Raw genomic sequence first — 16,152 nt, 5'->3', positions numbered from 1 at the left:
CTTCCTCGTTGGTCTCTCCTCTTCCTCCTCTCATTTGAACTCCTCTTCCTCATTGGCCTGCTCCTCTTCTTCCAGGGCCAGCTCTTCTCCCTCCTCTGCATCAAATTCCTCTTCCCCTGACTCTGCCTTCATCTATTGTGTTTGTTTGGAATCTTCAGCATACTGTGCACTCTGAACTTGCTTTTACATGTGGGTACAGCATTAGCAACAAGTGTCTTCAATTTTGAGTCATTGTGTGTAGTGACTGACGCCAGGTGTGTTCCCTGTGTTCAAAGATTGGTGACTGTGGCAAGCATTTTGCATCACATGGGCTTTCATTTGAGGATATGAGCAGAGTTGTTTTGCAACATGTGTTTTAGCAAGGAAAAATGTGTTTAGATTTATGAGTACAGAGGGTTGTGTTTTGTGAATTGTGTCTTCATGTGACATGTGTTTACGGTACTGGAATATGGTGGCTACATTTAGTAAATGTGTTTAGACTACTGGTCATTTGGGTTACAGGATTGGCTTTTGTGTTTTAACATTTGAGAAAAACTAATGTTACTGCTCTCTACCAACCCTCTCTCCGTGAGTCTTGACTAGGTACATACAGACTTTTATTGTGAAGGTTGGGCACTCATGTCCATTAATCCTCTTAGCAGATTAGCCTTTGAAAAGCAAACCCTCCAGCTGCCATGATGTCTTTTAGAGTGCACAGTAGTAACACTGAAATGAAGATGCCACGTTTCCACAATGCCAGCTGACAACCAGACAGATTCAGACGAGGAGGAGGAGGAAGATGACGGCGGGAGTGAGGGAGGAAATAGTTCATCTGTTGTCACTTTTTTCAGTAGTTTAATTTCAGGTGTGTTTTCATGTCAGTGTAACTAACCCGACTCTATTCAAGCTAACTTTGAATTGTTGTGAGTTTTTCTGAGTGGTGTAATCAGTGTTGTTTTTGATGCAGCTCCTCTTGTTCTGTAGTGACACCCTACCAAAGACATCACACAGTGTCACCAATGTTTTGCTGATGTTGTTTGTAAATGTCTTAACTGCAGCACCCCGAGGAAACCCTGAGGCCTGTACTACAAGGCAGGGTGTGGGCTGATCTGGGTAACTCTAGAGTTCACTCTGAGCCTTCTGTACTATGAAGCAAGTTCAACATATCCAGAGTATCTTTTCATGACCTGGAAGCACTTCCCCTAACACTGACGGTCAGCATAAGTGGTTGCATGATGCTGGTTATCAGCCTGCTAAGTTAACCTGGGGTTTACTGATACAAGCGTGTTCATATGAAAGAGTTGTGTTGGAAACATCTGGCAAATCGCATTGATTAGTGCACTGGCAGCTGAATTGAAGAATAAACTATAGATTTAGAAAAATACACACATAATACAAAATGAAAGCAACAAAACATAAATAATTGATGAAAGATGAAACTCACTTTACAATGTTTACAGTTGGGGCAGATTGCTGCCCCTCACTGAGCCTGTTTGGAAGGTTCTTCCTGTTAAAAGGGAGTTTTCCTTCCTTCCCATGTTGGGGTTTTCTCTGCGTTATTGTAAGATCCTTGTCATACAATATAAACCTGGAGGCAACTCTTGCTGTGATTTGGTATTATAAAAATAAAACTGAGCTGAAATGAATTTATTTAAAAGTATGAACAGCATCAATGACTTTGCACTTCAGGAGCTTCGGTCAATAAGACTGGAAAGAGGCTTTAGCTGATTTGAAGTCTAGAAAGAAGCTAAACAACTGGGAAGTCCACAAACTTATGACGATCTCAGCTCCCAGACACGGGAGAATCTGGTGGATCATAATCGAGCATTTTCTTAAATTCATATTTTTATCGTGAGAATACAGAAACATAATCTGCTCACGTTAAACTTGTTTGGTCGCGAAGCAGCGACGTCGCAAAATGATGACTTCACGTGTTGACTTTGTCGTCAGACTGCGCGACAAATGTAGTCTTATTTATTTACGGAAGCTTAAGCCAGGCGGTAGTTCGCACTTACATCCTGGATAAGGAGAACTACTGGATTTGATTATTAAATATTTCTTTCAACTCGCGAACATTAACTTCAGTCGAAGTCTCACTCTTTAGATTTGCCTCTAAATTGCGTTGACCGGTTAGCCTAGCTTAGCCTAGCAGCACTACTCGGCCGAGATGTGTCCTGAGCTAGCACCGCCGACAGCATGACAGCACTGTGATATCTGGTGTTTGTGTGTGACTGTGTTAAACTGCCGCTGGTTAAACAGGGTTTGTACGAAAGTGGGGCTGCTTCCGGACCGTTCACAACATGTTAAACGTCCCGACCCAGTCCTTTCCGGCACCGAGCTCCCAGCAGCGGGTCTCTCCGTCCGGCCAGTCCGGGAGGAACAAGGTAACTCACTTTCTGGATCCCCCGAACACCCGTGAATCCCGCACACGCCCGTTACACACTTTATTGTGTTGATGCGCTTTCTCCCTTCTTTACTTTTGTAACCATTTATTAATTATCCTCCAAAATATTTATTGCGCAATTGACTTTTTTTTACATTTCTCTTTATTATTCTAATAAATCAGAGCTTCTATTCTGGCAAATAAGTCAGTGAGTTAAACCTGGCACATAAAATAAACTCGCAGTGGAAATAACCGAGTAATCTGGAGACACCTGTGCCGTCTTTTCCGCTCATGAGAACAACTGAACACTTTTTGCCACATAAATCAAGATTTCACGTTGTTACCTGGAAATGTCGAATCCAACAACGAGTTCGTGCCTAATTTATTCCAAGTGAAAATGTTTTTTGTTTGTTGTTTTTTCAGTGGCGGAAGCAAATATTCTGCTAAATAAGTAAACGTAAAATAATGTCAGAGCTTACTTCGTGGGATGCATCAGTTGTTGTGTATGTGAAGTAACAAGGCTGGTTGCTGTTATGGCAGATTTATGTTTTGCATTAGAGAGCAGTATTTATTCGTTCAGAGTTTTGGGGTTTTGAACGTCACACCATTAACATCTGGCATATTAGCAGAATTGAGTTTCCACAAAGCTCCAGAGCTCTGCTGTCTAAAATGAGTTCCTAACGTTTTTCATGACTCTGCCCTCAAAGGTGGCCTTGAAGCCGGGCCACAGTCTCATGGACTGGATTCGGTTTGCCAAGAGTGGAAAAGATCTTACTGGACTCAGAGGGCGCCTCATTGAAGTTACTGAGGAAGAACTGCAGAAACACAACAGGAGAGAGGACTGCTGGACCTGCATACGAGGTGAGTCTGCAGAGGCCTTTCTTCTTGGAGAAAACTTCATGGCACTTCTCTTTGTGAAGTTTGTCCTTTTGACAAACTATATAACAAACAAATATGACAAACTAAATAGATGCAAGTAAAACACAGCAGAAAATAAATAAAGTCAAAGACTCAGCGGTCCTGTTGCTCTATTTTCACCTGTAAAGCAGGAGTGGGGTAGGCGGAGGGTTACCCTGGTGCAGGTGTGCCCCAGTCAGTGGAAGAATCCGCGAGTTTCTCTGTGAGTTTCCCATCACGTCGTAGCTACTTGGTGCTTGTTGGAAGTTTAGGGGTTTTTTTCGCTGTAAAAAGAAGTTTTCTTCCCACGCACAGCGGACACTAATGTTTTTGTCACTTTTTATGGAATCAAACTCAAAGTAAGGTCAGTACTTCCACGCTTTAAACGCTGCACGCTCATACTCTCTCCGCACTCGATATATAATATAATGTTGACCTGCACACAGCTGTTGTCACTAACAGCGCACTCGCTTACGTCACTGTCGTGAGACATTCTCGCAAAAAATCACGGTTTTAGTAACGCAGTAACGCAGCGTTCCTACGGGAAAGTAACAGTAATCTAATTACCGTTTTTGCAATAGTAATCCCTTACTGCCCATCTCTGATCACGATACACGATATATCACAATATGTCTGAATAACCTCCAAAAACAAATGTGATTTTCAACCATACACGGCCCAACATTGCACAGCTGTACTCATTCAAATTCACCGTTCAGTATGTTTTTCTACTTTGAACACAAAAAATCTGAATGAATTGAAATGTTTTATTTGAACCCTTGTGTTGTCCTTGGGACATTTTTGTCCTCTAAAGAAATGTTTTGCTCTCAACAATGTGTTTTTTATTCATCAGATGGTCTGAAAATAACAGAAGTTATTCATTACTATACTATGCATGACTGGAATAAGTTTTAAGTAATTTGAGTTATTTATGGGATTTTTATTGGATTTTATGACATCTCTTGTCCTCGGGGACAAAAATGACCCCAAAGTACAAAGTGTTGCAAAGAGCCGTATTTTCACACCATACTGCTTTCAAACATCTTTGATCTTGGATCACTGATGTGTGGGGTCAAGCACTGGTCATAACAACCACAACAGGCAGCACAATGAGGAGGCAGGTGCTCTATATTCAATGAAATTTTATTTATACAGCGCCAAATCACAACAACAACCGCATCAAGGTGCTTCATATTGTAAGGTCGACCCTACAATAATACATACACAGAAAGTAGCTCACAGGTCTCCATTGCAGTGGAGGCTTGTGAGCATACTTTTTTTTTTTTTTTTACCATGTTGTGCAAAGCAATGACCAGTAGGACAAAGCACATATTGTCCTCTAGTATAATGAGGAGGGAGAATCAATGTTCAGGAAGATCCAGGGTTAGAAGATATAGAAAATATTTGTCAATATTTAGAGCACATGCTACCCTTTCTCTGAAAAAGCACATCAGCCACCTGCAGAAGTGGAAGAAGGCTATGAAGTGAAGAAAAGTGATGAAGAATCTGAACTATGTTCAAGTAGGTTCTCAGGCATCCAGGACATGGTAGTCTGAGGAGCTTGTCCAAGGACACCGTGGTAAGAACTCCAGACTAGAGCACACAGAGATTGAACCAACAACCATCCAATTAGCAGATGACCTGCTCTACAGCCAACTCAATGATGAACAAGGAGGGACAACAAGAGAGGAAGAAAAATGGACCGAATGCAGCTGTAGGCATATGTGGGTGTGTTGATTCTTACTGCCGTGCATCCAGTAGAGTCGCTACGGCCAGTTTATGACATCCTGAGTCTGGTAGAGAAGTTTTCATGCTGACACAAGATTAATCATAGAAGCACAAAAAGGACATAATTTCTTGATAAAGACACAATAGATGATCGTCGTTCATGACACAAACGTGCTCCCATTTGAGGTGTATGGAACAAGTGGGTGTTTCTCCTGCTGTGATGTAAGATCCTGGTACTGATGTGACTGTATGAGCACCAAGTCCCCTTCAGAGGACTCTGTCCCCTCCAACAGAACATCCAAGTAAACCAGGGAACTTTGAGACAAAAACATGGGCAGCATGTGATGCAGGTCCAGCTGTACATGGAACATGCTCGTGTGCAATGGCAAACCGTCTGTCCTGCAGTCAGGACACGAGTTGTCCCTAACATTGCAGGTTTCCAAAAGAAAACAATCACCTGTAACAGCTTGTTTACTGTATATGCCCCTTGGCCTGCAACTGCAGAAAGAATGCTGTCCATGATGGGACCAGTGCAGAGGAATAAACCTGAGCTTCCTCCTGCACTTGGGTCAAATATGGACACGCCTTTGTCCTCATGAAAGTTTGCCTTCACTCAGACTCATGCCCTCCTACCATGCCAAAATATAGAAAACTGTCAGGCAATGAGTTGGAATAAAGATGAATAAAACCTTGAAACACAGAAATGATATTTTATACTTGACAGGGGATTTCTCTAAATCACCCCGCAGTTCTTCAGCTAAGACGCCTGAGTTAGAAAACACAAACACTGCAGTTGTCTTTACTCGCGAGAGCAGTCATGGACGCACGACCTGCGTCTCATCACTGTCTGCGTGCTTTATTTATACTTGTCTGTGTGTGTGTGTGTACAAATAGCTTCTTATTCTAAGAACTCTGAGCTGAGGTTCCCCTTTTTCTAAGTCTGTATGTTCTTACAGAAAGAGGAAGCTATTAGTTGTTTATCACACAAAAGTACATGTCAAACGTCACGTAGACATTTGCTTAGTGATCAATAAAAGAATACATTTCATGAAGCTGATCACATTATATAAAAACTATTTTCCTTTGACAGTACTTGTTGCTTTATAAACAGTCAAAGCAAACGGGGGCATTTTTGAGCCCAGAGGACAACAGATGTGATTATTTGCTGCCAGTAAAAAACTTGTAGTTTAAAAACAGCTTTCTAAATTAACTTTGACATAAACCCGTCTGTGATCATCTGTTAAAGCAGCCGACTCTGGTTGTGAAACGATAATCACAATAACTGATGATTTAATTTATTTTTTACCCAAAAACAAAGAAACATTTTGTATAAATGAGACATACATTTGAAATGGAATAAAAAAATAGTGTCAAAACAGTGCCCAAAATGTAACATGTAGGGTAAATTTTGTGGTCATGTGTTGGTCTTAAGTAAAACTAAGCTGTAACACTGAATTGATTGGCAATTTATACTTTTAAAAACAGTCAAATGAAGTGGGGTCCCGTGGTATCAGGAGGACATTATGAGGGTTCGCCACAGAGGTTTGTCACAGTGACGATGCTGTTCGTCTCTTTCTGTCGTCAACAACACTGATATTTAACAAAAGATCACGGCAACAGAAAAGGGCATCGAGCAATGTTTCATCAGACAAAACAACTGAAATTAAAAATGTGCTCCTTTGTGCTTAAACAAAAACTGTCTAAACAAAAGTGTAGACGGCGACTACAAAAACCCCCGACTGGTGCAATCCAAACGACAGCGAGTCTCAAACTCCCGCCGCCACCATGTTTTTCCCGATGTTGTAGTAAATAAACACGCATGCTGAGTGCAGTGTGTCAGGTTGGGAGGGGGGAATTAGTGATGCATTTGCAGTGTGTGGGAGAAAAAAAACTCAGTGAATTACATGCAGACAGCTTAATATTGCCATGGCGACGTATACTCAATGGTTACGATAAAGCCATTTATGCGTCGCACGTGGAAAAACTCGCGATACCTCGCGTGTATTCGATAAACATGGCCCGCCCTAGTTTGAAGCTGTTTCATTTAAGGTAAAGCAGACGTGCTGCAGCCTTTGAGGACGAGGTCTCTCTGTGTGAGGAGCCCAGTCACTGATAACACAGCTGATTTCTCAGCAGAGTGTGCACGCTCACGATGTGGGACCTTTCTGGGTTTTCTGGGTGTATTCTGTGTAATTTTAAAAATATAATTAATTAAAAATATGATAATATTGAACAATCGTTTTATACTGTTTTATCTGTTTCTGTCTGCAGAGGACAAACATAACTTAATACACAAAACGTTGTGTGGATGTTTTTGACAGGTATGGTGTATAATGTGAGTGCCTACATGGACTACCACCCTGGTGGAGAAGAGGAGCTGATGAAGGCAGCAGGAGTAGATGGAACTGAACTCTTTGACCAGGTATGGAAGCAAAAAGTAAATGCAGTGTATTGTATAGTCTGGAATGCATCTGCAGATTTATGATAAGTGGTAAACGTTTAATTGGTTTACCAGTGTGCACACGAAGCGCCTGTAGGCTCATTTTCCTATCAAGCATCACTGGAATCAATAAATCAGTTACAGAGTCGACTTCACATGTCCGCTCTTTATTCTAGGCAGGATTTGTTTGTTTAGTCATGCCGATGTGTTTAGCTTCGATTTTAGCGTCAGACTGTGACATAGTTCTTTATCAGTCTCAGAGTCAATTAAAACGACTCTCCTGTTGGCTTCATGTGTGAAAGTGGGGCCTCGCTAACGGGCAAAGCTGAGCAGAGGTGAAAATAAGTCTGTAAGACTGCAGCAGGACTTGTGTTTGCAGTATGATATAGATTTGTAAGCTCAAAGCTTCAATTCAGCTTTATTTACACAGCGCCAAATCACAACAACAGTCGCCTCAAGGGGCTTTATAGTGTAAGGTAGACAATACATTGATAGATACAGAGAAAACCCAACAATCATATGACCCCCTGCGAGCAGCACGTTGGTGACAGTGGGAAGGAAAAACTCCCTTTTAACAGGAAGAAACCTCCAGCAGAACCAGGCTCAGGGAGGGGCGGGGCCATCTGCTGTGATTGGTTGGGGTGAGACTGACTTGGATGAGTGTATATGTGTGTTTGTGAGCAGGTCCATCGCTGGGTCAACTATGAGTCTATGCTGAAAGAGTGCCTGGTGGGCAGGATGAGCACCAAGGCCGGCACAGCTGTTAGAGGTACACAGAGATTTACATCCGTCTGCACTCTGCAGAAAAACACAGCCTTTAACTAAGTCTATGAAGCTGGGGGTCGGGGGGCTTCTCACAAGTATACATGTAGAAACTGCTGTGACGCTACATCCTGGTGCTGCCATAGTTGTGTTTAAAAAATAAACATGTGTGCAGCTGTGACCAGTTTATTGGCACATCTGTAATAAATACACATAAATATAATCGAGTCATGCTGTGTATGTTCATGTTTAGTATGATGTGTTGTTGTTATTCCAACTGAAAGTTTTTGCTGCACCTAACATGGTTTCGTCTGTTGCCATAGCAATCCTCCCTCCCCCACCTGTGACTGGCCTCGCCTCACCGACTTCAGTGGCTCCTCTTCCAGACAAAGACTCTCGCCCTCGGTATGAAGGACAGTAAGCACCTAAAGAACACATCTGATAAGGAAGCTCTCGAGTGACAAAATCCTCTTCTTCCTGTTGCTGCAGGTACGATTGGTTCCAGACTGATGGCACTGTTCATCTGGTTGTTTATACCAGAAGAAAGGTAATCGCTCCACCTGTGATGTGCTGTAAGATGGAGCTCTTCACATGCCCCCCTCTACACTGTGTGCATCCAGGCCCTGACTGTTATTGAGCTCCACTTGGTTCCTGTGTTGCTTTCATTCCTCTAACCAGTACAACCAGTACCAGCTGTGCACACAGTAACTGTACCATCTGTATGTGTCAGATACCCAGCTCAGGCTGTACCACTGTCGATCTAAAGGCAGGTGTTCTTCGACTGGAGGTGCTGCTGGGGAAAATGTCCTACATGATTCATTTGCGTGAGTATTGCTGTGTTGCATCGATCCTACGCAGCTCACTGCGCTGTGTCGTTGCAGCAGTCTTTCACTCTACATAATGAAAGCCCAACTCTCAGCTGTCCAATCTGGCAAACACAGAAACATTTTCATTAACTGTTGTTATCATCTGCCTGTCAGTCATAGCAGACTTGTGTAAGGAGGTAAGGTTGTGTAAGGTGTGGCACTAAGCTAAGAGGCCTTAAAGAGCTGCTGGGCTGGAAGTGTGATACACTACTTTAAAACAGCACCTCAGCTGTAAAAGGCTCCTGGGGTCATCAACGTGGCCCTGCTGCGAGGCCGGCAGCATAGGTGCATCTATGAAAAGCAAACTACAATAACTCACATGAGGCAAACACTGAGCTTCACTGACGAGAGCGGGAGCTTCATACAGCACGCCTCATTCACCCGTACAAGCACCTTTTATCTGCGCTTAAGTTCTTTCTGTCTAACATCGATACGCATTCGTACTCTGATGGGCACGTCGGTAGATCAGCTGATGACCCGCTCTACCTCCTGAGCTATCGCCACCCCAAGAACAGCAGATCAGCTGTCAAGCATGGTGGTGGTAGCATCGTGCTGTGGGGCTGCTTTGCTGCCAGTGGTCCTGGTGCAGAAGAAGGACGACCTCTGAACTCTTCAGCTAGACAGTTAAAACAGCACAGGACAGTGATCCCAGACCTGTTCCCAGCTGTTGTTCTGCATAAAGCAGGTTAACATTAACCTTCCCAAAGCTCTGAGCTGAACTGTATTGAAATATGTGTAAAACTGACCAATTTAAACGAACTGTTCAAGGTTCAACATACCGAGAGACATTTAGTCAAGTATTAGCTGGGATGTGTGTACAGTATTTAAGCCTGTATGTATCTGTTTGACTTTGGTGAGAGAAAATACAAAATGGATTTAGATTTGTGTGCTCAATTCTTGTTTTTTTTTTCAGTCCACTTTGGGAAAAGAGCCGTTCCAAGAAATCATTAAAAGCCCAAAGAGAGCCTGAGTTTCGTGTAAACGTTTGACCACAGCTACACAAGAGCTTTCTCCCAAGCATTCCTCAGTTGTGGAAGTCCTACAGAGATATTTGTTAGCTCCCACATGTGTTGCTGCTGACTCTCTGTTCTCTTCACCCCTCACAAGTCACAGCAGATGTTTCTCTTTCTGCTGTCATTGAGCATTTCACCATAGAGGATCTGAAAGCTGGGGTTGTAGTCTTGGTCTTTGCTTAGCTTTATAAAGGTGTGAATCGGTGGTATCCAGATTTAGCTAAAATCAGATTATGGTTTGATTTGGTGCCAGAACTACTTGAATGTCTAATGAGACTTTTAGGTGCTGTTACATGTGGAAGCCCCAGTTTTTCTCCTGTGGAGATTGTTCCTCCAGCTTTTAGCACAGCTTCTGTCAACACAGCCCTAATGTGAGTTTCAAGCTTATGAATAAATGCTTTTGTTTGTAAAATCGACTGTCGTGCTTTTGCAGGTCTTTCTGATGAAGTTGAGGAAAATGTTGCAGGTGAACAACATCTTTGAAAACAGATTCTGTAAAATGAACATGCACTGTCTTGCTGTTGTCCTTAAGTTGGTAAGTTGTTATCATCTACAGTTCACACTGCTTTCTCCGTGGGAAAGATCCAGGTTAGCATACGCAAAGGTGCTCACGGAAAATGGGCGAGTCTCGGTCAACCTCTGGAGTCCCATAATACGTTTGTACGCCAAAAGGACCGAGGTGGGTTCCAACAGCATCACAGATGTGCCTGTGCAGCCCGTTCACATCGCTCCACTCGCTTCCTGCATGCTGTGTGCTCAGACAAAAAAAAAGATACATAGGAGACCACGTTGCTGTTCCCTGTTTTACAGCTCTCTTCTATCGGGATTGTGTGTTGGTGTCTAAGACTGAGGTGAACCACAACACTTACCTGTTCAGACTGCAGCTCCCTGCTGGGACTGTCATGCATGTGCCAGTCGGGAAACACGTCTGTCTGAAAGCGCTCGTCCAAGGTGAGCAGTCGCACAGGCAGCTGGTGAAACGTGTATAAGCTGCAGTTTAGAGGAAGCTTAAAACACCTGTGGAAGCAGGTGTGGTGAGCTGCTGAAGATAGAGCAGTGTTAGAAAGTTTATATTGTGTGGGGATGTTTCATTATCATCTACAACCATGAAGTACACAGTGGTACAGAGTATTCATATCCTTGTTGTTGGTGTCTTAAACCAGGTGCATTCAGTTTGCAGGCCTCCTGTCCAGAATAATGTGCTGCCCTCTTTCATCAGTGGGACAAACTGGTCCCCAGTGCTGCCGCCTGTGTGCGTTTGCTAACCTCCAAATAAAATCAGCATAAGGCATAAAATCTGATTATTGTGCTCATTTCATTTTGATGTGGAGAGGACGCAAACTGAAAATAAGAAAAACACATTACATGAAAGTTGTAAAGTGATTTTCAGTGAGTAAAATAAGTATTTGAACCACATGGAAAACATGACCTTGCACTTGGTGGAGAGCCTCTTGTTGGCAACAGTAGATGGTCAGCAGGTTTGCACACATCTCAGGGTTTGTGCTCTTCCACTCCCGAGTCTGCAGTCCTGATGTCCTGTCACAGCTCTCTGGTTGTTACTTCAGGAGTATCTGACTCATCGGTTCATTATGATGTAGCGCACAGCCTTTGTGTGGCTGGGTTGTAGGGGATCGCTACTTATTTTACTCAGTGACCTGCAAATGTGTATAATTCAATTCATATGTGATTTCTAACTTTTATGTAATGATTTTTTACATCACTGCGCATTTTTGTGACAACTGTTTCCACCAGTCTCATTCTAAGCCTTACTATAGTTAAAAATGAGCACAGCTAGATAAGTGATGACAGGTCAGTTAGTAAAATGCTGATATTAGTTTGATTATTTCAATGGCAGCGAATCACAGACAGAAACAGCTCTGACCTTGGACTGTTTCTGGGAGTGTGACATCACCGAGACGGGCACAGCTGTAAATCTTACTGTTTGTTATCTACATGCAGACGTGGAGGTAGTGAGGCCGTACACTCCAGTGGAGCACATATTTCCAGCAGCTTCTAAGAACGGGTCACAGGAATCAGACCTCTACCTCATGATCAAAGTCTACCCTGGTGGAGCGTTCACCCCACACCTCAGCAGCCTGAGTGTCGGTGAGTCACATTCAGGGAGCAGCTCCCAGGGTGGGAACATGGATGAGGTCCAGTGACTTCTCTCTCTTAACCTGTAACAAACAAAAGTACAATGAAAAAACCAATGTGTGCTTTTCCACGTGCGGCACAATAACGCGACCAACTCGCCATCGAACAGTAAATAATGTTCTGAATTTTGATTTGATGAAGGTGTTTAATCTGTGGAAACTGTTGTAATAATGACGCGTTTACTCTTCTAGGTGACCGTGTGGCCGTAAGTGGTCCAGAAGGCACCTTCAGTCTCCGCCCTCTTCGTGATGTTACAAACCTCTACTTAATAGCTGCAGGCACAGGCTTCACGCCCATGGCTCGTCTCATCCGTGCGGCCCTCGAAGACATCGAAACCATCGGGTAGGAGCAAACTTTCAGAAGCAGCGCTCATAAGTGACACCTTTGTATTCAGTGCTGATCAGTAAGTGCATTCATTTATATAAATCAATGTACTTGGAGCAACCATCTGGTTGTTGGTCACCTCCCCAAACTGTATCAGGAGTCTCCAGGGCATGAGAAACAAACACACAACAAGAGAAGCAAACACACAACAAGAGAAGCAAACACACAACAAGAGGAACAAACACACAACAAGAGGAACAAACACACAACAAGAGAAGCAAACAAACAACAAGAGAAGCAAACAAACAACAAGAGAAACAAACAACAAGAGAAAGAAGCAACAAGAGAAAGAAGCAACAAGGGAAAGAAACACACAACAAGAGAAGCAAACACACAACAAGAGAAGCAAACAAAGAACAAGAGAAGGAAACAACAAGAGGAAGAAACAAACAAACAAACAACAAGAGGAACAAACAAACAAACAAAAAAGATGACTTGCAAAGACCTTACATTCCTGCATTCATTCATTGCATGCTGTGGGTCAGATGTTTGCGTACTGGAGATATTTCCCGTCTTTGTTGTGATCAGTTTTGGGTTTTATTGCTCAAAAAAGTTACTTATTGGTCACTTTTCTTAAATGTAGTGCCGTACGTTACCTTCCAGGAATTTGTTTCACTACTTTTTACACCGTTTTTGCATTTTTCCAAAACGCACTGAAACACACTGTGTGATAATCACCATTTAAACACATAAAGCTACAGCCCCACACACCAACACTGATCTGTCCTAATGAGGACACACGTCATCTTTCTCTTAGTACTTAGGTGTGACCACGAAGCAAAGATGAAAGTGGTTGCCATGGTGATAGTACTGTAGAAACGGAGGCTGACTGCTCATCAGTGCTCATGTTAACTGTTGAAACTTAGAGTGTGTCTGCTGGGCCGCCATTCACTCAGCTTTAACGTCGCTGGGTTTTTGGCTAGATTAGCATTAGCATGTTTGCAAAGCTCTAAAGTTGCGTTAGCAGCATGATGCAGCTGCTGTGGATGCAGTTTGCACTCCTTTTATAGAAATAAAAGTCATGTCCATCCACTCTGAAGACTGTGGCACTATGAAGTGCAAGGGGAACTGTGGGATGGATAGACAAGCAAACTAACAAGGAATTAGACTTCTGGGAACCGGTTCTTGATTCCCATCAATACTTCAGAGTGCTTGAAGGATCTGGTTAGCTGTGCAACAGCTTTAGTATCTCACACCCACTCACCATCTTTGATTTATTCTTACAAATCCAACAAGACAACAAATACGTTTGCACAAACCTGATCATTTTATGAAAACCAAAGTGTTTGGATGCAACATCTGTCTGTCATGTGTGGGTGGTTGATTATATTTTGTTTGAGGCTCTGACACTGTGTTCTTAGATGCTCTGTGTACACTGTGACCTCTGGTGTTTTACCAGTGAACTCCCTGTGCTCTTGACACTAGTTTGAGAAAACAGTCGTAGTGTTTTTCAGTTGGCTGCTTGCTTCATAACCTACAACATGTTTGTGTGTCTCCAGAAACACAAAGCTGCTCTTTTTTAACCGACGAGAAGAGGACATTCTTTGGCGCTTTGAACTGGATGAACTGGCTGCTAATAACGGCAGGTATAGGAGCTGTGTGCCTGGGGAGGGCCTCACACTGTGGGTCGTGTTAACAACAAGCCTCTAAGGTGGTGCATGTGAACAAACGGCAGGGTGGAGTCATCGGTAGAAAAGAACCCGAGCTCTAAGAAAGAAAAAGAAAATGCAGAGAAAGAGAGACGATGAGGAGAGGAGTAGTAACCAGTTTAGGCCAGTCCTGTTAAATGTAATTTAGATAGCTGGTTCAATATTTGTTTTAGCCTTTGGAGCTTCAATAAGCCGGTGTGTCAGAAAAATAACTCTTCTCAACTGAAGTGAATGGCTGTGGAGACATGTCTACATGTAAAATGGCTCTCGTGTCTCGTCTTCCATTTGCTGTGTGTTAGGTTTCAGGTGGAGCATGTCCTCTCTGAGCCCAGTGAACGCTGGACCGGCCGGAAAGGTCCGGTGAACGAGCCCATCCTTACTGAGCTGCTGTCCAGGCCTGATGGGTCCAAATGCTACGTGTGTGTCTGTGGCCCTGCAGCCTTCACAGAGCTAACACTCGGGTAGGTAACACAACCGCACTGCTGCTCTGACAAAGTGTTTTATTTAAAAGCCGTCCTCACGGAGATCTATGTTCTGTTCGACTGACTGCACTGTTTCACTTGGTGTGCAATCACAGCATTTAAGAGCGCCAATACAGTCATGTGATACGTCCTAGAAATATCATTGAAACAGGCAGCGAGCATGTTCACATAGACTCCGGCAAAGTCTCAGATTTTATATGATCATTAAATAATAAATGTGTTATAAATTCAAAGGCCAAACTGCCTCAGCTCCGCGCTCTATTGTTCTTTTTTTTCCAAGGACTTGATGTAATTAATGGCACATATTTTTCCACCTGAAATCTTTTTAAAACATTCAGCTGCACGGGCCTAACAACACCACACTGAGAACATTTTCCATGTGTAGCGTGAACTGACTCAGCTTTGTGTTGACCTCCTTTCCTGTGTGCTCTTCTTGTAGGTTGTTGAAGCATCAGGGCTTCAGTGAGCAGGAGCTCCACGCCTTCCAGGGTTGACGTGAAGGGAACACTGTGTTTCTATGCATCGAGAACTTGATGATGCTGATACGTTGGAGGTGCTCTGAGGAACGTCATATAAATAAAGAGAAATATCACTAGTACTGTTTCAGATACAGTGGATCCAGAAAGTATTCATTCAGCATTTGTCATGATCCAGCCTTATTCCAAAATACATTCAATTTGTTTTTCACTTCAAAATTCTACACGTGACACACCATGATAGCAAACTGAAAAACATTTGCTATATATATATATGTTTTTCAGTTTGCTATCATGTGTACATGGCCTTAATGCCTACTCCAGCTCATTTAGCTTAAAGCTGCTCTTAACCTCGTCAGTGAGGTAACCTGCGCTCACTGGGCATATTTAATTGCTGCTCACCTGAATGCTTTGAGGAGTGAACAGCCAGTGACACCTCAGCCTGAGTCCAACCTGCTGATTTTTATAAACACACTGCACCTTCAGTTCTGCCTTGACAGAACCTCATCACCTGCCTCTAGTTTTTAATTCACTTTCATTTATAAAGTGTTAAAATCACAACAGCAATCCCTGCGAGGTGCTTTATATTGTAAGGTAAAGACCTGCAATAACACAGAGTTCACATTGCAGGATGTTATGCCACACAGCTACGAGAGTAGAAGGTTACTAACAATGAAATGTCCCAGGAGTATCTCTGCCTGCTAAAGAAAAGAATAGAATAGAATTCAACTTTATTGTCATTGCACATGCACAGGTACAGGGCAACGAAATGCAAAAGTGTTGCAACAGAAGGAGATTTTTCCAACTATCAAAAAGAAAACTCTAATGAACGCCACGTGCTTCCTAGCATGGTATGGTGGCACCACCGCCTGGTCACGGTGCCAGTAAAGCAGCCTTTTCCCGGGGCTTTAAAAACGTTGCTCAGGCTAAATTCAAAGG

The 16,152-nt window shown here is 43.0% G+C and overlaps 1 protein-coding gene across 3 annotated transcripts; it reads left to right on the top strand.

The window, feature by feature from the left end:
* The first annotated feature begins 680 nt into the window (after positions 1-680).
* Positions 681-15,347, top strand: cyb5r4 (cytochrome b5 reductase 4). Of its 3 annotated transcripts, none has more exons than XM_026183452.2 (16): positions 681-844; positions 2,239-2,363; positions 3,070-3,223; positions 7,309-7,409; positions 8,112-8,196; positions 8,513-8,594; positions 8,679-8,736; positions 8,920-9,013; positions 10,502-10,534; positions 10,625-10,747; positions 10,879-11,019; positions 12,028-12,174; positions 12,414-12,564; positions 14,106-14,192; positions 14,555-14,716; positions 15,177-15,347. In XM_026183452.2, exons 1-16 carry the CDS (start codon positions 733-735, stop codon positions 15,229-15,231), a joined length of 1,710 nt encoding a protein of 569 aa, XP_026039237.1. In that variant the 5' UTR covers positions 681-732; the 3' UTR covers positions 15,232-15,347. The 3 variants fall into 3 exon arrangements, with proteins under 3 accessions (XP_026039237.1, XP_026039238.1, XP_026039242.1); XM_026183453.2 differs by lacking the exon at positions 681-844 and adding an exon at positions 1,175-1,193; XM_026183457.2 differs by lacking the exons at positions 681-844; positions 2,239-2,363 and adding an exon at positions 2,843-2,865.
* Positions 15,348-16,152: the final 805 nt, after the last annotated feature.

The sequence above is a fragment of the Astatotilapia calliptera genome, chromosome 11 (genome assembly GCF_964374335.1).
Source record: "Astatotilapia calliptera chromosome 11, fAstCal68.1, whole genome shotgun sequence".
Lineage (NCBI taxonomy): Eukaryota > Metazoa > Chordata > Actinopteri > Cichliformes > Cichlidae > Astatotilapia > Astatotilapia calliptera.
Note: the sequence above shows the minus strand (reverse complement) of the source record. Positions and strands in the feature narration are given on the sequence as shown.